This window comes from Nomia melanderi, chromosome 3 (genome assembly GCF_051020985.1).
Source record: "Nomia melanderi isolate GNS246 chromosome 3, iyNomMela1, whole genome shotgun sequence".
Taxonomy (NCBI): domain Eukaryota; kingdom Metazoa; phylum Arthropoda; class Insecta; order Hymenoptera; family Halictidae; genus Nomia; species Nomia melanderi.
This window is the reverse complement of record NC_135001.1, coordinates 12,580,580-12,603,643: the sequence shown is the minus strand read 5'-3', so window position 1 is coordinate 12,603,643 and position 23,064 is coordinate 12,580,580. Positions and strand designations below refer to the sequence as shown.

Sequence of the window (23,064 nt, the reverse complement as noted above, 5' to 3'; positions counted from 1 at the left end):
AAGAAAACTCAAAAGATTTACTCTTTACTACTTGTATGAGTTGTAAGGTTCTACTTAAAAAAAATATGATATCTTTACAAATTTTTAAAATATGACCACCGAAGTATTTTTTAATACATTCTTTACTTCTTACAAACAAATATTCTTTTCTATCGAAATTAACCGGATCTAGCTGTCGTCTCGAAGAGACCTTGACCTGGAGTCCCATCACTGCTAAGTCAAGTGACTACCCCTTGCCTTCCTGGCCATTCCAGCGGACGGAATCCAAGTTTTCCACTTTGGAAACCTGGATTCTATAGTCTAGCCTCAGTTTCGAACAAAAGTATCCAGACCTTCCCATTCGTAAGCCGGATTTAGCCGTCGTCCCAAGGAGACCTCGACCTGGAGTCCCATCACTGCTAACTCAAATGACTACCCCTTGCCTTCCTGGCCATTCTCGCGGACGGAATCCAAGTTTTTCACTTTGGAAACCTGGATTCTATAGTCTAGACTCAGTTTCGACCAAAAGTATCCAGACCTTCCCATTCGTCAGCCGGATGTAGCCATGGTCCCGAAGAGACCTTGACCTGGAGTCCCATCACTGCTAAGTCAAGTGACTACCCCTTGCCTTCCTGGCCATTCCAGCGGACGGAATCCAAGTTTTCCACTTTGGAAACCTGGATTCTATAGTCTAGCCTCAGTTTCGAACAAAAGTATCCAGACCTTCCCATTCGTAAGCCGGATTTAGCCGTCGTCCCAAGGAGACCTCGACCTGGAGTCCCATCACTGCTAACTCAAATGACTACCCCTTGCCTTCCTGGCCATTCTCGCGGACGGAATCCAAGTTTTTCACTTTGGAAACCTGGATTCTATAGTCTAGACTCAGTTTCGACCAAAAGTATCCAGACCTTCCCATTCGTCAGCCGGATGTAGCCATGGTCCCGAAGAGACCTTGACCTGGAGTCCCATCACTGCTAAGTCAAGTGACTACCCCTTGCCTTCCTGGCCATTCCAGCGGACGGAATCCAAGTTTTTCACTTTGGAAACCTGGATTCTATAGTCTAGACTTAGTTTCGACCAAAAGTATCCAAACCTTCCCATTCGTCAGCCGAATTTAGCCTTCGTCCCAAGGAGACCTCGACCTGGAGTCCTATCACTGCTAACTCAAATGACTACCCCTGGCCATCCTGGCCATTCTGGCGGACGGAATCCATGTTCTCCACTTTGGAAACCTGGATATTATAGTCTAGCCTCAGTTTCGACCAAAAGTATCCAGACCTTCCCATTCGTCAGCCGGATGTGGCCATCGTCCCGAAGAGACCTCGACCTGGAGTCCCATCACTGCTAACTCAAATGACTACCCCTTGCCTTCCTGGCCATTCTCGCGGACGGAATCCATGTTTTCCACTTTGGAAACCTGGATTTTATAGTCTAGCCTCAGTTTCGACCAAAAGTATCCAGACCTTCCCATTCGTCAGCCGGATGTGGCCATCGTCCCGAAGAGACCTTGACCTGGAGTCCCATCACTGCTAAGTCAAGTGACTACCCCTTGCCTTCCTGGCCATTCCAGCGGACGGAATCCAAGTTTTCCACTTTGGAAACCTGGATTCTATAGTCTAGCCTCAGTTTCGAACAAAAGTATCCAGACCTTCCCATTCGTAAGCCGGATTTAGCCGTCGTCCCAAGGAGACCTCGACCTGGAGTCCCATCACTGCTAACTCAAATGACTACCCCTTGCCTTCCTGGCCATTCTCGCGGACGGAATCCAAGTTTTTCACTTTGGAAACCTGGATTCTATAGTCTAGACTCAGTTTCGACCAAAAGTATCCAGACCTTCCCATTCGTCAGCCGGATGTAGCCATGGTCCCGAAGAGACCTTGACCTGGAGTCCCATCACTGCTAAGTCAAGTGACTACCCCTTGCCTTCCTGGCCATTCCAGCGGACGGAATCCAAGTTTTTCACTTTGGAAACCTGGATTCTATAGTCTAGACTTAGTTTCGACCAAAAGTATCCAAACCTTCCCATTCGTCAGCCGAATTTAGCCTTCGTCCCAAGGAGACCTCGACCTGGAGTCCTATCACTGCTAACTCAAATGACTACCCCTGGCCATCCTGGCCATTCTGGCGGACGGAATCCATGTTCTCCACTTTGGAAACCTGGATATTATAGTCTAGCCTCAGTTTCGACCAAAAGTATCCAGACCTTCCCATTCGTCAGCCGGATGTGGCCATCGTCCCGAAGAGACCTCGACCTGGAGTCCCATCACTGCTAACTCAAATGACTACCCCTTGCCTTCCTGGCCATTCTCGCGGACGGAATCCAAGTTTTTCACTTTGGAAACCTGGATTCTATAGTCTAGACTCAGTTTCGACCAAAAGTATCCAGACCTTCCCATTCGTCAGCCGGATGTAGCCATGGTCCCGAAGAGACCTTGACCTGGAGTCCCATCACTGCTAAGTCAAGTGACTACCCCTTGCCTTCCTGGCCATTCCAGCGGACGGAATCCAAGTTTTCCACTTTGGAAACCTGGATTCTATAGTCTAGACTCAATTTCGAACAAAAGTATCCAGACCTTCCCATTCGTCAGCCGGATTTAGCCGTCGTCCCAAGGAGACCTCGACCTGGAGTCCTATCACTGCTAACTCAAACGACTACCCCTTGCCTTCCTGGCCATTCTCGCGGACGGAATCCAAGTTTTTCACTTTGGAAACCTGGATTCTATAGTCTAGACTCAGTTTCGACCAAAAGTATCCAGACCTTCCCATTCGTCAGCCGGATTTAGCCTTCGTCCCAAGGAGACCTCGACCTGGAGTCCTATCACTGCTAACTCAAATGACTACCCCTTGCCTTCCTGGCCATTCTGGCGGACGGAATCCATGTTTTCCACTTTGGAAACCTGGATTTTATAGTCTAGCCTCAGTTTCGACCAAAAGTATCCAGACCTTCCCATTCGTCAGCCGGATGTGGCCATCGTCCCAAAGAGACCTCGACCTGGAGTCCCATCACTGCTAACTCAAATGACTACCCCTTGCCTTCCTGGCCATTCTCGCGGACGGAATCCAAGTTTTTCACTTTGGAAACCTGGATTCTATAGTCTAGACTCAGTTTCGACCAAAAGTATCCAGACCTTCCCATTCGTCAGCCGGATGTAGCCATGGTCCCGAAGAGACCTTGACCTGGAGTCCCATCACTGCTAAGTCAAGTGACTACCCCTTGCCTTCCTGGCCATTCTCGCGGACGGAATCCAAGTTTTTCACTTTGGAAACCTGGATTCTATAGTCTAGACCCAGTTTCGACCAAAAGTATCCAGACCTTCCCATTCGTCAGCCGGATGTAGCCATGGTCCCGAAGAGACCTTGACCTGGAGTCCCATCACTGCTAAGTCAAGTGACTACCCCTTGCCTTCCTGGCCATTCTCGCGGACGGAATCCAAGTTTTTCACTTTGGAAACCTGGATTCTATAGTCTAGAATCAGTTTCGACCAAAAGTATCCAGACCTTCCCATTCGTCAGCCGGATTTAGCCTTCGTCCCAAGGAGACCTCGACCTGGAGTCCTATCACTGCTAACTCAAATGACTACTCCTTGCCTTCCTGGCCATTCTGGCGGACGGAATCCATGTTTTCCACTTTGGAAACCTGGATTTTATAGTCTAGCCTCAGTTTCGACCAAAAGTATCCAGACCTTCCCATTCGTCAGCCGGATGTGGCCATCGTCCCGAAGAGACCTCGACCTGGAGTCCCATCACTGCTAAGTCAAGTGACTACCCCTTGCCTTCCTGGCCATTCTCGCGGACGGAATCCAAGTTTTTCACTTTGGAAACCTGGATTCTATAGTCTAGACTCAGTTTCGACCAAAAGTATCCAGACCTTCCCATTCGTCAGCCGGATTTAGCCTTCGTCCCAAGAAGACCTCGACCTGGAGTCGTATCACTGCTAACTCAAATGACTACCCCTTGCCTTCCTGGCCATTCTGGCGGACGGAATCCATGTTTTCCACTTTGGAAACCTGGATTCTATAGTCTAGACTCAGTTTCGACCAAAAGTATCCAGACCTTCCCATTCGTCAGCCGGATGTGGCCATCGTCCCGAAGAGACCTCGACCTGGAGTCCCATCACTGCTAAGTCAAGTGTCTACCCCTTGCCTTCCTGGCCATTCTGGGGGACGGAATCCATGTTTTCCACTTTGGAAACCTGGATTCTATAGTCTAGACTCAGTTTCGACCAAAAGTATGCCGACTTTCCCATTCGTCAACCAAAAGAATTATGCTTAAGCAAAATATGTGGAACCGATTTGATGTGTTGTAACTCTTGGTCCCATGATTTTTATGATTTCTTGCACGACCGCGCTCGATAAAACTGCGTTATCGTTCATATTTTAATAGAAACAGAAAAGAATTTAATGTTTATTTTGCATCCGCGTTTACGCTGGAGGTTATGCATTTATACTAGACAAGTGATATTTCATACTTGTGTAAAATAGGGTAATAAATATCACTTAGGTTCGTTGAATTTGCTTGAATATTTGTGAAACGATTGACAGTTAATAAAGTCCGTTATCATCAAACCGATAACTCTGGTTTTTCTAAGTTGATTGCGATTACACAGCGTATAGTGTAAAAATATGAGATTTGTCCATAATGACAGTGACAGAGTCGAGCAGTCCATACAAGCAGCACACACGAAATGCAGCGGAGCTGAATGGGCTAATGGCTCGCGTGTTGCGGCTCGCATATGGTCGACGCCCGTTTCGCTCCCTTTTGATAAGGAACAATTATAGGCGATAGTCGGAGAGACGCCCCTCGCAGGACGCCCGCTGCAATATACCGGGTGTCTCAAGTGGTCCGCGTATACCATCGAGTCGGAAAACAATAGGCCCTCTTATTTCAGCCTCCCTTACTGCTGCTGCTGCTGGTAGTTCGGCTGGGCTCCTTTGTGCCGAAAAAAAAAGAAAAACATCCAAGCTAAATGCACCGTTGCAACCGAGCCTTCCGCGCGACTCTCTCCACAATCGCTTCTAGGGATATCTGGGATCATTTCCTTTTTCCTATCGGGTCTCTTAGCTAGGAAGTTCAACGCAGTTTAATTGATCACGCTATATCGCGTGCCGATTAAGCCTCAGGTTCAAGGATCCCGTATTTCGTGCGAAATTGTTCGGTTACATAGTTTATGTGGCATTTTTAAGTAGTTCCAGAGCGTTTGGCTTTTCGCGTTCATATGAAACTAACTCGAGATTTAGTTTCTATGTGTTTTAACTGGTTCTTTTTAGTCATTCTTCGTGACACATTAATTTTTGAGAGTTCGACAGAAAATAATGCGGGGTTTCGATAGTTTGTGGTCATTTGTTTCTTTTACAGTAAGCTGACAATGTTTTCCTGTTTCGTTAAGAAAATGTAAGTAGACTGTAAATGCAATAGACAGTTAATTCTTAACGGACCAAAGCCGTGATATAAGTGGCATGGCACTTTTACTTAGTGGGTCCAATGTCGCGTATATGGTGGCAAAAATCATTTTATCTTTATCACTGTTATTGTTGTAATATTTACAATTAACACGTTTAGTGTTGTGCTAGGTCACTTTTGCGAATTTTTTTCCGCCTGTTATCTATGTTACGCTATTTTTTGGCGGTAAACTTGAAATACTTCCGGCCCGTTAAGGGTTACGTAGACAAGTATTAAGTGAGCAATTACCACTGACATGTTGAAGTGAGTAAAGTGCGTTTCTGTAAGAAATGTAGTAGGGGAAAGTAGAGTAAAATGGGACGTCTTTTTTTAATCGTAATAACAAAGTATTTGGAGCATAAACGCATGAAACCTTTTTTGGAAGTATTAAATAAATCTTCGACTACAAGGGAGTTAAAGGTTTTTTTAATAAAAATATTTAATTACGAAGGAAAATACGATTTTCTAAAAGTATTGAAATATCCGCTTCGCAAAAATGGTAGGGTAAAACAGAACATTCATGTAAAATCATATAAAAATGCAAACTCTTTATTTCTACTAAATCAAAATTGTTAACTGAATATATTTCTTTGTTAGCTGATATAAATAAAATATAAATGTATATGATTTTCTGAATAAAAATCACAAATGAATGTGTCATCCTCTTTTTCTAACATAACCATTCTAAGCGATTTCATAGTACCAGAAAGTAAACAGGTATACTAGTGTCTAAAACATGAAAATGCAGGAATATTCTCATGTTTCGGATAAACATTAGCCTTTTAATTTTCCATATATCGTATGGAACTAAAGTAAGTAAACGCGAAAAAGTTTTGTAATTTTAAGTAGACTTTAAAGAATCGTTTGAAGTTGAATTTCTAATTAACACTTGTTTAAGTGAATGAATCTTCGGATGCATAACTTAACCCAAACATACTGTGTTTATTGATAATCTCTGGGCAATGAAAAAAGTTTCCAACCCTACTAATTGTTTGTTCAGAAAATTGGAAGTATTAACATTCAGTTTAAATGTTCAAACAAACAGATGTATGAATAATTAAACGAATGCTGCAACGCGAAGACGTGAAGATGTTGGACAGCACAAAGACGTTTATCTTTTGAACAAATGTTGATAGATTGGATGATTAGTTCTTTATGGTCTAGAACGAACACGTGAAATTAGACGCTGTATGTGCACCATAACAATAGCGGAAAATATCAAATCACCGGATGTTTAACTTCCTCGTAGCATTCAACTTTACTTCGTATCATTATCTCCTATTTACATTCAGCAAGAAAAGAGATATGGCTCGAACAGTTTCAAGTTAGCTTCTATAATCACTCTGTGCACACATTCCCCTATTATTCATCAAATACAACTGCGTTTATTCTCCAAAAAGTTGTTACACAAATTATACTGGGTAAATTGTAATATGCAATATAAATTCAGTTTTGCGCATTACAAATTTTTTTAAATATCAGCAGTTAGGGAAACATGTTTTGAGATAAATGCGATCTTTTAAAACGATCCGTTCTTTGAAGCAGCTGTTTCTTTCTTTACCAAACGGCTATCTCAGGTGAACTATTTCAAATTTCGAAATAAAATTTTTGCTCTTCCTTCTGAAGAATGTATATTTTCAAAAGAAGGAAGTGAATCGATGTTTCGATCAAAATTATCTCTGAAATTTTCTTAATAACAATGATTTGGTTTATTTATTTTAGTATATACAATATACTAATTTATTTTAGTATATACAATATACTAATTTATTTTAGTATATACAATATACTAAAATTAGTATATATGTAATATTGATACAATAAAAATTTAAGTCATATAAAAATATATGCTAACGAATTGAATTTGTAATTATTTCTAATAATTGTAATAATTTCTATGAAAATTACATTGATACGAGTTTTAAAGAAAAACTTCCTTAGGTACCCCATTGATTGAATCTCGGCCTATACAACAGTATTTATGCAGTAACAGAATTTACATAGGGCCAGCTTTCCGCGTGCAGTCATTTCACGGCGGAATCGTGTCTTTTGGACATATGGTTTCGAAAATTTGCATATGTTTCGCGTAAAATGTCGAATGAAAAATGCGAAACACGTTGGAAAATTCGTGATGGAAATCAGATATTCGTATAAAGGCAGAAATACAGGGAACTGCGGTGAAAAATTAACTATGCAGAAACCACGGCTATGAACAGAAAAACTGAAATTTTTATAAAATCCATGAACTTATTTAACGCAAGAATTTACATAGAATTTCATACCTGGTTTTTTTTTATTTTTTTTTTTGTAGTTAACGTGTACCTTTTGAATTCTTTTTCCAAATAACGCGACCCTCGAAGGTCAAATTGGGGCGTGGCACTTAAAAGACGCGCAAAAATTGTGCCAATTTGTCCCCGAAAATATTTTAACATAATTGCATCTGTAAAAGCCAACTCTTGTGTGTAGTGCAGCGCCCTTTGTCGGAAGCTAATACAGAGCGTTCAGAAATTGGGATGCACATGCAGGAGCGATTCCCGAAATCGGTACGACGCGTTTTTTTATCGAGGACCAACAGGATACGTGCGGCGTCCTTCAAGGTGCAGATGTTAATTTCCAAAAACGTCGCGGCGTATAATTCTTCTGTCGGAAGCCGATACACAGCACCCAAAAAATTGGAACACGCCTGCGGAAACGGTTTTGTAGAATTGTTGACGCGCCCCTGAACGCAAGAACGCTTAAAAAAAGAGGCCATCTTCGATCGTCACGCATTCCAAAATTGATCGTCAGTCGCGTTCCGTCGAAAATCAGTCCGATCATTTTAATAAACTAAATAATCATCACGCAGTGTATTTTTGTCGAAGAAAAACCATCCTGACCCTTCCGAACCTCCGCTTACACAACTCGATAAAAATGTGAAACTATTAATCCAAGGGGTGTCCTTTTCCCTCAGAGATAATTCGTGTGTCCGTTGCCAAATTCGGGGGCAATTTAGGGCGCAAGACGGAGTGGTAAGCCCTAGCATATGAGGTCAACTGAAAACTTTAATTCTGTAACCGAAATTCTAAGGAATTTACTTCGGAGTGTAACCGCACCCTGACTTCTCGATGAATAAATTACTGTTCCGTCTTACGTCTTAATTAATAATTTGCAGTTCTCCCATATCACCGTAATTAAATATTTATTTTTTTAAAAGCAAACTTGTATCCTCAAATTACAAAAAAAATTAAATTATTAATATGAATAAAACTAACCGTCCTTGTTATTTATCATTGATAGCTATTAACAACATTATTTTTCAATTAAGAAATTAACTTTTATATTATTATTCTTTATTAATCTCTTAGTTATGTCGATCTTTAATTTAATCTTTATCAATTAATCTTTCTCAGTTCGTAATTAACAATGTTCAATAAAAGAAATTATTTCGTATCTTGGGAATTTTATTCTGTCGAATATTTATGGTAATAGTTTAATTATCCGTTTTGAATTTCTCAATTAAGATGATTTACAAAAAAACTGTTTTTGAAATGTGTTTTACTTATACAAAAATCCAAAATTGTAGAGTCACCTTGTACATATTTGATTACGTAACCAAACAAGAAAACGTACCCAAAATGTAGTTATTCCTAATTAGAAAAGTACCAACGATACATCGCGAAGAAGAGAGAAACACGTGTTTATTTCGCCCGGAGACCAAAAAATGAATGGTTTAAGGATAATCAGGATCTCTGCAAGTTCGTTATTCCATGAATAGGATATCAGGCGCCGATGCCATGCACATGCTCTCCAGATTATGGTAACATAATTCTTGCAACCGCGATAAAATGGGAACGAAAATGGAATTCGAGAAAAATGTTTCTGCTCGTGAAATCTCAGCATTTATGAAGCTGCATTTTTCACCGTGTTTCAAAGAAAATGCCAAGAAAGCAATTTAAACAGAATTAGCAATGACTTTAAGCAAATGTGCCTATATAATAATACCATTCTCCTCAAATAAAAGTCAAATAAATGTTAAATAAAGTTCATGGAGCAAGCATAACACAACGCACAACTTAAACTGAATTTAATTTAAGAAAAATAAACACTAAAAAACAGAAATGTATCGTAGAACTTACATGGGTGTGTACGTTGAACCGCCAAAAACAATGGGGTTATATTGACAGCATTCGTGATACATCGAACCGGCAAGACAGTTTAATGCCGATTTTTATCGAAAAGCCACCAAACAAAAACTATGTTGTTTTAAAAAAGTCCTGAGATAGAAACTTGTTAAACGAACAATAAAACGTCCGGTAGGATATTTTTCCGAAATCTTGACTTTTAATAACTTCACTGCGAACACGGACGCGCATGCGCGGCAGCTGGCCTCCCCACCATTGAGTCACGCAGTGACAGAGGCCGGCGTAGAGACAGACGTTCTAGCTTCGCCTCAGTGTTCCGCCGCGTCTTGTCTCGTAAAATGCTATTGTATGTTCACTCTATTTTGTTACTGGGAGTGAATTGTCTTCTAGTACCGCGAACTTTGTGCATTGAAACCAGTAACGTGGACCATGGATCATCGTCAGAACTGTCAATCTAACACGGCAAGTTTTTTATTCGCATTCACCTTGCGGGAACGTTAAACGCGTTTCCATTTCAAGTCCCTTTTGGCACGTGACATTTTGAATTTGAATTACGTTCTTGGAATGTTTGGGCAGATTTTTTGTGCGATCGTTTCGCGCGTTGGAAAATTACTAGATATTTCCTATAGTGGAATAACGCATTTTTCTAGCAATTCTACGAACATTCGCCATATGTTTATTATTGTATGCGAAATAAAATAGTAGAAGCATATTTAAATTGGCATAAACATGGTGGCTATTTATATGAGAATAATAGGTAAAAAATGAAATTTCTGTTCTTTTCGGTTTTTGTGTTAATATTCGTGTGCATTATTAGAATTATTGTGGCATAAAGAATAGCAAACTCATACGAATTTTCAAATTTAAGAGTATTCTCTTGGATGGAGATTACTCTGATGAGTTTCTGCTTTGACATAAGTTGTTGTATAAAGTAATAAAGTTTCCTTATTGTGAATCGTACATTAGTTTTTGAAGAACTTACTTAATTTTAATAGGTCAACGTAAAGTAGTATAGATTTCTTGAACTTCCCTTAATTAATAATTAAACAGCTGCCTAAAACAATGCATAATAATTAATTATACTGATTTTTACCGATAATGGCAAATGTCACAATGACTACAAATTATTTCATGTTACATGACAAAAAGTTTGTTTAAAATAATAAGAAATTTAAAATTTTCGGGGAAACGAAAAATTATAAATTGTAGCAGTTCGTTAGATACAGGACATTTCAAGCTCTAACGGTCAAAATATTTAAATTTACCGCGCCAATTAGTAAGATCACAGATTGTCTAGTACTGTTGATACTTTTAAATTAAAATATTTTATTGTTGAAAGTGAATACATTGAAATTTGATTAGATTTGTATTTTAAGCAAACTTCATTTTTTGTTAATTAATGATCAAATAATGTTTTGATTATTATTACTGACGTGTAATGTTAAATTCTATCCTCGCGTAGTACTAATTCGCATTCAAGTACTTTAATTCAGTACGGCGAAGTGCAAAGAAAAAAAGTTTAACGCGGAAATTTTGCCCAAGATAGTACCGGTAGTTAATTATCCCACAAATATCCGTCCGCAAGAGCTACCCGGAATTCTGAACTTGCTCGAAAGGAAAGTTTTGAAATTGGACGCTTCATTGAATAAGGTAACAAAATCTTGGGAAATGTTATTTTCAAAGTTCGGATTACTTATTTTATAGATAAAGATAGAAAAGAAAGTTTAAGCGTTTGAAGATAACCTTAACCTTTCGATGAAGATCAAAAAGAGGAAGAAATATTTTTTGAATGATAATAAATGAGCCAATCTCTGAATGTGGAATTTAATATTTATTTTCCTGAATTTTGCAAACAGATTTTCTCTTTATTATTGAAAAAATTCTCATCATAATAAAATCTTTCTTATCTTAATAAAATCTTATCTGAAAAATAACGAAAATGATACTGTTACACTTGTCGTGAAAATAAAAATCAAAATTTTATCGGCCCTTCGCGGGTTTCTTTTTTGAAAAAAGATATTCTATATTTTCATCCAGTCATGAGTCACAAAAAAAGAAAAGAAAGCAGAATGCAAAAAGGAAATATTAAGAAAAAGTCGATTTTTGAAGCCAACGAAGTGAGGAAACCTCTTAATGGTAGCTCCGTTTCTACCTTGTAAAACTTTAATCTATAGGATGAGACACCCAACTCTATCACCTTAAATTGTAAACTGTTTACTACAGGAAAAAATGTTTGTAACAAGTTATACGGTATCGATAGGGTTGTACAAAGTAATAATAAATTACCCGTTATTTAGTTTTTTCATTGAAACATAAATATCATCTCGAGTGTTTTCAATGTAACGTGTAACATTTGACTCGGCAACACAGAAAAGTGTATACATTATTAAATTTATTACTATCAGCTTTAAATTAATGAATTAAATTTGAATAAATTAATATTTGAATTGATTAAAAGATTAAGAAATTGTTTAGACAAGCACAACATGTGTTGTAGTAGAAATTTCGTCTCGCATCGCAACGTAGAAAATCGACCGTTAAACGGCGAAGAAACGTGTCGAGTGTCTCCAATATTCGTAAACAAGGAAAAATCGGCGAGTCGCGAAAGACAAAGTGTTTGCTTTAGTCGACTTTCGATTCTTTTCGCTTTCATAGAACGAGCGATCCACTCAACGGAGATTGGTTTCTCTTTCCGAATCTATAAAGAAGGGTGGCGGAGGAGCAACCGAGAGGGACACAATCTGACCTTCCCAGCCTCCAACTTCACAACCCTCTCTGTTTCGGGATTTCGTGCTCAACTTCGCAGCGTAAAAAGTGAACTATCGCCACCGTAATCTTTTGACGAAAGTTTGATGGAAGTTTGAGGAAACGTGTCCACGTAGTTCTTCTCCGACTTCTTTCAAAGTTGAATACAGTCCTACGTAATGCCATAAACTCGACTTTTACATACTACGCGGAGAGAATTTTGCTTTTAACATATGAAAAAACTTGTCATTAAAAATTGTAGTTCTGTTTCCTTTTGTATAATCTCTGAGGTTGATTGTACAAGTACTTTTGATATAATAATGCAATAAAGAATATCGACTTTAAAGTTAGTCATTTAAATCTCTGCAGTCCATTTGTTTCTTAGATATTACTACTTATTATTGCCCTAATTGTTATTTGATTTAGTGAATTAATTATTAACGGTGCAGAATTTCAAATGGGAAATGAAATTTAACGAAATGGCATGCAGAGTCTTGTAATTTTGTCACGGATGTTGTAAGAAATTCCAAGAAGAAAATTTCAAATTGCTCGAGCTTTCACAAGAAAATTGGGAATGTGTTGAGACATAAATTAAGAATTGTTTATTCCGCAATTAGTAAAAGATTAAAATACATTTATATTGGAAATTCGTGTTTTATTATTCCATATTTTATGTCGCTAACTAACAATAGAGATATTCGGCAGAATGCTAACGGAAAGAGCGAATTTCATGCATCCTCTCAAGATAATCGATTTTAAATGTATTCCATCTTTATCACTTACAGTACGTTAGCTCATAGAGCTTTCCACTCCTTTGAGATCATCTTCTATAATGTTATTCTCTTTATTGCACGTTGCACTCGTTTCCGTTTAAATTCTGATTCTTAACAAAGTGTTTGGCCAGGAACAATTTTATTTGTCGGCATCAGTTTAGATTATAATCTCTGATGAAAACGTTTAAATACGCGTAAATCTTTACGAATATTGCGGCGCGCGTTTTAAGGAAAATTGGAGTTAAATATGTTTAAACGGCACATTGTTCTCGAAAAGAATCATTTTAATGAATCCGTGTAATAAGCATTACTTTGTGTAAATTCTCTGTTGCTTGGCGTGGATATTTATTAACACATTCGCGTCGGGACACGCTTCTACATATTTAATCGTAGATAATACTATATAATAACAATGTTTATTAATATTAAACAAGCAGTGTTTATTAATATTAAAAAAAATCGTTTGTATTTTAACCTTTTAATAAAACGCACACTACTTAACGAATAAGTAATATGATTCTGTAGACGTGTATTTCGATGGCACAGAAACGTTAAATGTGGCGGACAATAAGTTAGCGATTTAAATTCGTGCCACCGTACCAAGATATTCGTGTTTGCTCGCGTTACACGGACAGATAACCGCTATCTACATTAATTAATTCACGGTTACTTTACGACCGTCGCCATACTACGGGGATAACAATTGCTACTACGTCACGATGTGCTAATTAGCTAAAGCCGTTTAACTTGGAATCGCTTCGATCTTTACTCTTCTTTTCTTGCATTTGTTCGGACGTTATCGCCTCGTACTAGCAGAAAATTCTGTTCCATTAACAACGGTATAAGTATCTTTTCTTTCTTTTCACATTATACAGTGTGTTTTTTCGAAAAATGTCATGAAATACAAAAAAACATCTCAAACAAAAACCATAAAATATCAAGTGCTACATGTAAAATTCGAACATTTGCATATATCTCAACAACAACGTACGTAAAAATAACATTTTTATTGTATTTCGAAAACGTTTCCTTGTTAGCTGTGAAAATATTTAATAAAACATATACTGTTCCATTTAGAAATTTTAATACGATGTTTCAAGGACAGTGTAAAGTCATCTCAAGGTCAAACAAATAAGAACATTATGTGTAGCACATAATACTTTATAGTTTTTCGAGAAAATTAGGTGTTCTTAGTTCATACAAATACACTGGAGAATTCTGATCGTAAAACCGTTTAATTAAAAATTTGAAAATTGCCTCTTTTTTTCAAAATATTGTGGAACTATCAAATTTACTTTCAACAACAGACGATTACTATTCTATGAAGAGTTAAATAAATATTGATCTTTTTCAAGTAACGACATCTCTGCATCTACTATTATAGTTACTATTTAGGAAAATTTATATTTAATCTTAGAATACTACTGTCATAATTATAAAAGAAGTATTTTTGAATCTTCGGGAGGATAATGATTAGGTATTTTTCTTTTTCAGGTAAGTGGGGCTTAACTTAATTGACGTCGATTGATTGCAATAGTCAGGAATCACAGAATAGTATTGGTGAGTTAAAAGTGATCAATTATTGTACATACTTTCTTAACGTGATTGCAATCACGATCGAATTTGAACGTTGAATTACAGTTACGTAAAAAGTACTATATACACATATATACTTTTTCTGATTTCTATGAGATCTAATATTATTCTAATTGAATTCAATTCACTTGCATTGCAAGTACGAGAAATATATTCTTCTTATCACCAAACATTTTCATCGCTATATTTTAATATATATATTTAATACATGAAATTTGAAAACTTGTGATTTAAATTAAATCAAACAATAAATGCACAATATAATAGTAATGTTATTTAATACAATAGTAGTATAATAATAACCCAATCATGAAATGTAATCATAAAACGTTTATGTCCATCATGCTATTCATTGATACGATCTAACCGCGTGTATACGCGCCTCGATAATAATGACAATGACCGTGCAGATGAAGAGCGTACTTGTACGAATAATGCAAATTGTTTAACACAGTTTAATTTCATTCGTAATTTACTGAAATGATTTACGAATTAAATCTCTCTTCAAACTTCCTTTAATAAATGTAGAATAAAACTTTGTTACCGATCCAATTGCAAATCTACTATACAAAAACAAAAATAAAAGAAAGGAGGTGAGGAAAAAAATGACGAGCTAATCGCGCGATAAACGGTACAGTAGGTAACTTGGTCGCCCCTAGGAACCCTACACACGGCAATATGATTGCCAGACATCATAGCGATCGTAATGAGCCATTCGGGTGCAATCGATTGGCACTGACTGACCCAAATACCTATGGAATTTCTAATGTATCGGTGAACGCGTCGCGGCGGTGGCCTGTCCCCCGTTATATTTCTCAAATTCTACCCTTTTCCCCCACTGTTATCGATTTTCTATGCCGCGGGCTCGTTTTCCGCGAGAGCGATATCCAACGCGTTCAATTTCATTTTGGGGTTCATTAACCACCGCCCGGACATCCCCATCCGAAACTGCCTTTTAATCATTTTCGGTTCTATTGGATTAGATCACGAGTAAATATTAACCTTGATCAGACCTAGGGTCTTTTTCCACCCAAATCAAGTTTAATTTCTGCTGTGATTTTTTTTACGGTCAGATGAAGGTTAAACGATAATACCAATTGTTTAAGCACAAAACTGAAGTGCTTTTTTTAGGAGACACTGCAATTGCTAACATTGGAAAAGTTATTATACGTTTTGAACCATTTTTATTTCAGGACAATAAAAAATATTTTTGGTGATAAGGGCCAATTTTCCACTTTTCCGTACGACGCAAATGATACTCCACTGTTATATGATGTTGAAAAAAAAACATTCGGAGAAAACAATATCGGCACCACAGCTAACAACTAAAAATATCACTGGCAGTTAACCTGTTAACTTGTATTTGTAGTATTGTTAATGGGTTTTTTAGTTGCAATCTCATAAAGTTAATAAGCTTATATTTTTGTTGGGCCGCATTCACAACGATTCATAACAATTTTCTTATGAACAAGCCTGATTTACGCCAAGATACGGCCTGTAGCTACACGATCTACAAACACGTTTTACTGTATTTTCAAATCGTCTATAGGACCTAGCGCACTTCGGTTCGAACAGATCCTTTCCCTCATCGGGGAGGAAAAAATCATAAAAACTCGCTAAAGCGGTCGGCCCGAACCCCGTAGAACACTGTAAAAAGTTGAGCGCTGGCTGACGCGTGTTTTATAATTTTAAATTACCGCAGACTTTTTTTTCCTCCTGCTCGCCCCCTTTTTTTTTTATTTAAACTTTACCCGAGAGGCCGGATAATCAGACCCAGTGCGGCGACGCGAGAGTTACGCGAAAGCGCACGAAAGTCAATCTCAAGAAGGAATTCCATTAAAACTCGTCAGGTATATCACCGAAGGGAGAACATTTCGAACGACGATCGATAATACCTACGACGAGTCTGTGAACGAGCCGAAGGGGATCTTCGACGTCGTTAAGTAACATTGTGCTTGGAATTTGGAATAGTCAATCATCAATCGTCGGAATTGTTCTCGTACAATTCGATCTTTCTAAGCGCCTTTGCGTCACGTTAGAATTTAACACCGTACAAACATGTACTGTACACTTGTTAACGATTTTCTTAACAATTCTCTTTTTCATTTGCATATTTTGAATCGCTTCAATAGATTTTTTTATTGACTTTCATTCATGTTTCTAGTGTTTCGTTAATTTTCAGCGAAGAAATTACATTTTTAATAATTTATTCTTTTCTTCTTGAAGAATTCCATTTATAATTCAGAAATGAAGAATTAATAACGTTCGAAACTATTAATTAAGTAAAGAAAGTTTTTAAAATAATTAATTTTCTAGTTTTGGTTCCTTTAAAGTTGCAGGTTGATCTAATTGCGTGGTACACCATGTATATGAAAAACATATTTGAGTAATTGCAAAATATTATATAATAGTTGAATTGTTTTTTAATAAAAGTGTTTGATGTATCTATAATCAGTTTCCATTGTTGGCACCGTTTAAAAATATTATACAATTGTAGTTCATTTCATTGAAACTAGAACGTTTAGTTTTGTTAACAACGATAAAAATGTGTTTATTGCGGGTTGCGATTAATTGGTTAAATTAACAGCATTTAACTTGTTGAGTTTGCCGACAGTTTCGATTGGCTGGATGTTCCTGTTTCATTTGTGTCTTTGATTAATTAGTCTCTAATTGATTAACTACCTTGCATACATATTGAACAGTGCTGCCGATTTGTACAACAGCAACTGACCAAACAAACACGACGTTCCGGCTGATAGAACGTGTGCATACCTACAATTGATATTTTCTTAAATTTACTGCACAGAAGTGCATATGTTTATAAGCCTGCAGTTGTTTAAATCAGAGATGATACAAAATTCCAAAAGATGTGACGAAATTCTTATTCTCTTAAATTTAATAATATCTATAATGGATTTTATGAACCTTCCTGTGTGTCTGTTACTGATTAATAGTTCAGAGATTAGATTTTGATAATGATAATTAGATTGCAAGTTTACATATTGCGTCATAATTTTTTAAAATATTACTAAATTCGAATTATTGGGTTGAAGGAAGTAATCTCTCGTATAACTTTAATTTTTGTACACTGTACCAAGAAAGTTTGATTTTGCATAAAAATCCACATTCTAATGTCAATTGTCATATTCTTCTTTCTGTTAGATAGGATTTTGTAGGCGTAAATAAAGTGGTAAAACTTGGTCGAATAATACTCCCTTTTACTTGACCTTGCTAGCTTGAAGGCTACAAAATGAATACCCTGAGAAGGGCACTGTTTAGCCGGAGGACCCCCTCTTGTCAGCGTGACTCTCTCTCTGTTTACATATTGCACCTCCAGACTCTGGGACGCTTTCCCCTAAAAATGCACCGATTGACGAAACGCAGACGACCAGCGTTCGACTTTCCCTTCGCTTAAAATTATCTTATATTTCGTTACAGTTTTATTTTGTCGAAAACATTATAATACATTTCAACTTTAAACTGAAAAATCACAATTTACAAGAAAATTGGATCGAAATTCGCGTATTCTACAGGTTTACAGAGGGTTTCTTAGAAAAATTTGGTGCGTGTCAATAAATATTCTCTACTACTGTTATCAGGGAGAACGTGCATTATCATTTTTCTTGAAACGCGATCGGTATCCATTCCTCGCTGCGAGATTGCGAGCTTCGAAGTTCATTTTCTTCGAGTATCGTGAAACTAGTAGAAATGTACTCGAAACTGAAGTATATTGGCTGGAATTTTTGTCGGGCAATACATTAAATCGGACGTTTCATCAATTACATCCTCCGATCGATCTTAGTTCGTATTTTCATCAATGCATTGTCTTCATGTCGCTATTAATCTTCTTCCGGCGGGAGGCGTGCGTTGCGCGTACGAACAAAACAAGCTGCTTACACAGGCGAGAATATGTTAAAACGACTAACATATATAGTATCGTCGTATATTTTTAAAGAAATTTAAACCCTTCTCCTATAATATCGTACTAGACTTCCGACAAAGATTTTAAACTGAATTCGACAAATCTAAATGTTATTTCTTTGCTTTTAGTGTAAATTAAATATCATTTTCCTGTTATCAAAATTTTCGTCACAAGTTTGATTCGGTATTATAGGTCAAGGGGTTAACCGTAGAGCTTAAAGTTTCAATTTATCAATTGTCTCCATTTCTTGTTTTGTGGAGTGTTGTTTTATTCTTATTAAATAGATAAAATTTTGTTATTTCAATCTGCAACATGCTATTCTTTATCACCAGCACTGCAAAACGATTCAAAGTATCATAAGTTTTAACCTGTTAACCGGGTAATTAACTTTTATTATTTCCAAAGCAATGATAGAAAATCGCTTTCCACTTGTAAATTATTTACCGTGACAAAATATTTTATGACATATTTAGAAAATGTTTCCAATGTACAAAGGTATATTACTTTTTAAAATTTCCATGGCGAAAAATTGTCGTCACGTCCATTGGAGTTGTCCTCCCGGTAACAGGTTAAACCTATGGTACCAATAGGTGGAAGTAAATTAAAATGATGTTTTCGCGACGATTATCGAAGCCGCGATAATTGAAAGCGAGAGATCGTTGAAAGGGGAGGAAAGCAATCTTATTTCATTCGATAAATGATATCCGATATCGGGCGTCAAAGGTGAGAAAAGGGACAGAGACTCGTCTGTTTGTTAATCTCTTCTTTCCACAGCGGCGCTACGCAATCGTAATTACTTCTCCCGGTGGAAAAGAGCTCATGAAAAGCGTGACTGGTATTTTATCCGCCGGTAATACGTCCTTTGTGAGAAGGAACGGCGGAAAAGAGGCGACCAGCTCCAGCTGGATTCACAGACAGTGTGAAAAAGTGCTCATCCCCTAACGGAATCCAATTTCAAATAAAACATTGTACAATACAATTGTGTTTGTTAATCATTCTTTCGTGCGATAATTTTATTCAAATTCCGCGAGTATATTTTACACGGGAGAAATTGATATAAATTAGAGATTTTCGTAGGAATGATGGAAATGATAAATTATTGTAAGAATAATAAATATCTGAAGCTTTTATCAAAATAAAAGAAAATTCAAATTAAAAGTTGTAAAAATGATAAATAAAAATAGGACATTTCATAGGAATGGTAAAAAGGTGAAATCAGAGTGCCTATGGTATGTACCTACGCTTCGGAAATATTTGTATTCGCAAATTTTGACAGGTTCACAAAAAAGTGAAAGTTAAATATGTTCGATGCGTCACGCTTCCAGCTCGGAACGGAAGAAGAGTGCGATACGTGCGGTACGTGCGGTTCGAAAATATTTGCAGTGGCAAATTTTGTTAACGGAAAGTGAAAGTCAAACATATAGCCTTGGGGTGTACATTTTCGTATTTACATTTTAAAGGTATGTAGTAACTAATTTAATTATTACAAGAAAACTCGAAAAGTCAATTAAGGAAAAATGATTAAACTTTGAAAATAATTATAAATTCAAATTTTAAAACATGTCTCTCGACACTGTCGGCAAAAATAGCATTGAAACTGACATCCACAGTTAACGGTTTAAATAAGATACAGAGGTCTCTCAAGTTTGTTACCCTTTGCATACAGGAAACGTCCCTTAATCGTCATTTGGTTTGATGCAGTAAAATTATACAGTTTGATATTTAATATTGAACCTCATATAATGTATCAATATGTGAATCATTCAAATAGTACAGCTTGGTTCCTTACTTTGTATACGATTCCTCTTTAACCCATTCGAGACCAAAGTTGTTTTAAGGAGCCAAGGCAGTAAATTATCACTTTCACCATTACTGTTCATATTGTGTAAGCCCAACGATCTTGATCGTGGGTTATTCTTATTGGGGTCTTAGCTTGAAGACAATACAATTTTTCATTTGTGCACATCTTTAAATTAAATTAGTTCTAACAAATCTCGTCTACATCTCAGCAGAAAATATTGAATATTTCTAGCAATAAAATTTCTAATACAAAGGATTCATTTATTTTCAAATATCAGTACTGTTCAATCTTTTGCTCTAGTCAAAGTGCAAAGGGTTCGTTTGTTTTAGAACATTAACGCTGCTCAATCTTTTGCTCTAGTCAAAGTGCAAAGGGTTCGTTTGTTTTAGAACATTAACGCTGCTCAATCTTTTGCTCTAGTCAAAGTGCAAAGGGTTCGTTTGTTTTAGAACATTAGCACTGCTCGACCTTTTCCTCTAGTCAGACTATCAGAGACTTACTATAGTTGAAGAGCAAGGGTAGGAGGGTCCGCGTGTCCTCCAGGTCCGGGCGAGCGAAGTGCATACGTGTCAAATGACAAGGAGTATCTTCTTGCGGGTAGACGACCTAATTAGTTGAAAGCCTATGTTAGCCGCGCAGCAGCGAAGGGTTGTCTGCTGGGTGCGCAAGGGCTTTCAATTTAATTTAGTCGTTCGTTACTGCGTGCCTTCGGCCTGGCCAGCCATGGCGTCGCCTTTTCCAGCCCAGGTGAATATGCTTTAACGCGATCACCTCTCTGTCCCCTCCACCCCTTCTCGTTCTTCGCGCGCGACCGTGCGCGACCATCAATTTAGACGCCTCTCGTATGTCGCTTCGCGCCGAGCTTTCAATCCTGCGCGTCCATTAGACGCGCGACCTCTATCGTTTTCTGAAGTCTGACTCGGTTAAGCGCACCAACAGTCACGTGTCGTGAACGGTTAATGGAAGGGTGAGTTTCACGGGTTCACGGTGAATGTTAGCTGTTTGCGGGGGTGCTTCCTTTACCGGCCGTTTTATTTTTCTTCCTTTTCGTGCCATTGACTTCTTGCATTACGATGACGAGTGAAACTTGTAACGATTTTTAATCTGTTTTCTTTCTGGGGAGTATTATTATTCGCGAGTCGGAGTGGAACTTTGCTGTTATCTACAATTGGCTTTCGGAAGAAGTGTGTTCTTACAGTGAGTATGAAGTTCATTTACCACTTCGTAAATTGAAGATAAGAGTAATTCTAAGGACAGAGTTGGAAATAATTGTAGGTAAATTAATTCTAGCTGAAGTACTTTTGTTTTGGAAAACTCGGAGATTGGTAAATAGTGAACGTTAAGGGATAGTGTCGAGTTAAGTAATTTTTTAAACTATTATTAATAAAAGAATTTTGTTGAACATTTTCTACATACAGCTTTGTGTTAAAACTATTCTACAAAACAAGTTGGAAGCAAGAATACAGAATACAGGGGGAAAAGAAAAATGATCAAACTACTATTCTCAGAAAGGTAGTAGAACCTCAAGAATAAAAATAAACTCGTTACCGTTTTAAATGTGTTCTCATTTGCAAACAAATTGAACATATTTCAGTTCTTGAAATATCCTTCATTATTCATTATACATATATGGTATTTTATCTTTTAAATAGCTATTTTAACAAGAAATGAATTTCGGTTTCGAATCGTCGGCATGGTCAATGTATTTTCGAATTTCTTCCGCTGTTTCAAAGACTGCATCAGCTGGGTAATGGTGGAGAGACAGGGCTAGGCTCCGCTGAACGAGCCACGCGAGAGAAAACTTTCCGCCCTCGGGGAATAAATAATGTTCTTCCTTCTTTTCGCCGAGCGTTGTCACGCTATAAAATAACTTGCCCAGTTCCGCAGCGTCGGTAGATCCAGTTTTTGCGCTCTGTTTCATCGCTCAAACGTTTGTTGTTGCTAGTATATCGCTTTAAATTAACTGGCCGATCTGATTACAGCAACTCGTGACACACGACACTCTTGACCCTCTGTCTTATGATTCATTTCGCGACTCTTGACTCGCAACGGTTTCTTCTCTGTTAATAATTCTGCAATAGAAAACTATAATTTTATAGTTATCGTAGATGTTCAACATAAAAGTTCGATTGATCTCGATTGAAATGTACTGAGACAGAAAATAAAAGATCAAATGGAACCGTATTAAATTTAATTCGATCTTGCATTTTTCAACTTTTTGAAGACTTTTATTCGCTGCAAGTGCATAAAGTTTCGCTGTCTATAAATCAGTTACCTACTAGAAACATTTCAAAAAGTTGTACAGCCAAGTTGCATATACTTTCGTAAGACCATCGTAGTAAATTCCATATAAGGTTCATCGTTGAAAAAACTGTACTCGGTAAAGTGTTCTAAATAATATAAATAAGAAAATATTAGTGTGAAATGCTATAATAATAAAAGCTATTAAATGTCTAATAAAATTATAGAATAATAATAATAATAATAAATGATACTTCAGTGTACAATTATCAAAATAACATTGGACGCGTCTTTTTTCCATAAAAGAGGAAATAAATTTAAAAAAGTTCGGTCCACTCGAACGTTGGGAGAGCACCGGGGGGATAGGAATAATGGGAGGAATAATGGGAGTTCCAGCATGTCGCAAAAACCGTGCACGCACTCCCCCGAATCATTTAAGGAAAAGCA

At 37.3% G+C, this 23,064-nt stretch overlaps 1 protein-coding gene across 5 annotated transcripts in view; it reads left to right on the top strand.

Moving 5' to 3' along the window:
- Nucleotides 1-23,064, top strand: part of Mmp2 (Matrix metalloproteinase 2) — a 162,130-nt gene that overhangs the window by 73,273 nt on the left and 65,793 nt on the right. The window contains exon 1 of one of the 5 annotated variants that reach the window (XM_031979153.2): nucleotides 9,831-10,001. The exons of 3 other annotated variants lie outside the window; for them this stretch is intronic. In XM_031979153.2, the coding sequence (XP_031835013.1) occupies nucleotides 9,969-10,001 (33 nt within the window). In that variant the 5' untranslated portion in view covers nucleotides 9,831-9,968. Of the gene's footprint in view, nucleotides 1-9,830; nucleotides 10,002-21,496; nucleotides 21,574-23,064 lie in introns of those variants that run through there. One more of the 5 variants, XM_076366364.1, reaches the window with a different exon arrangement.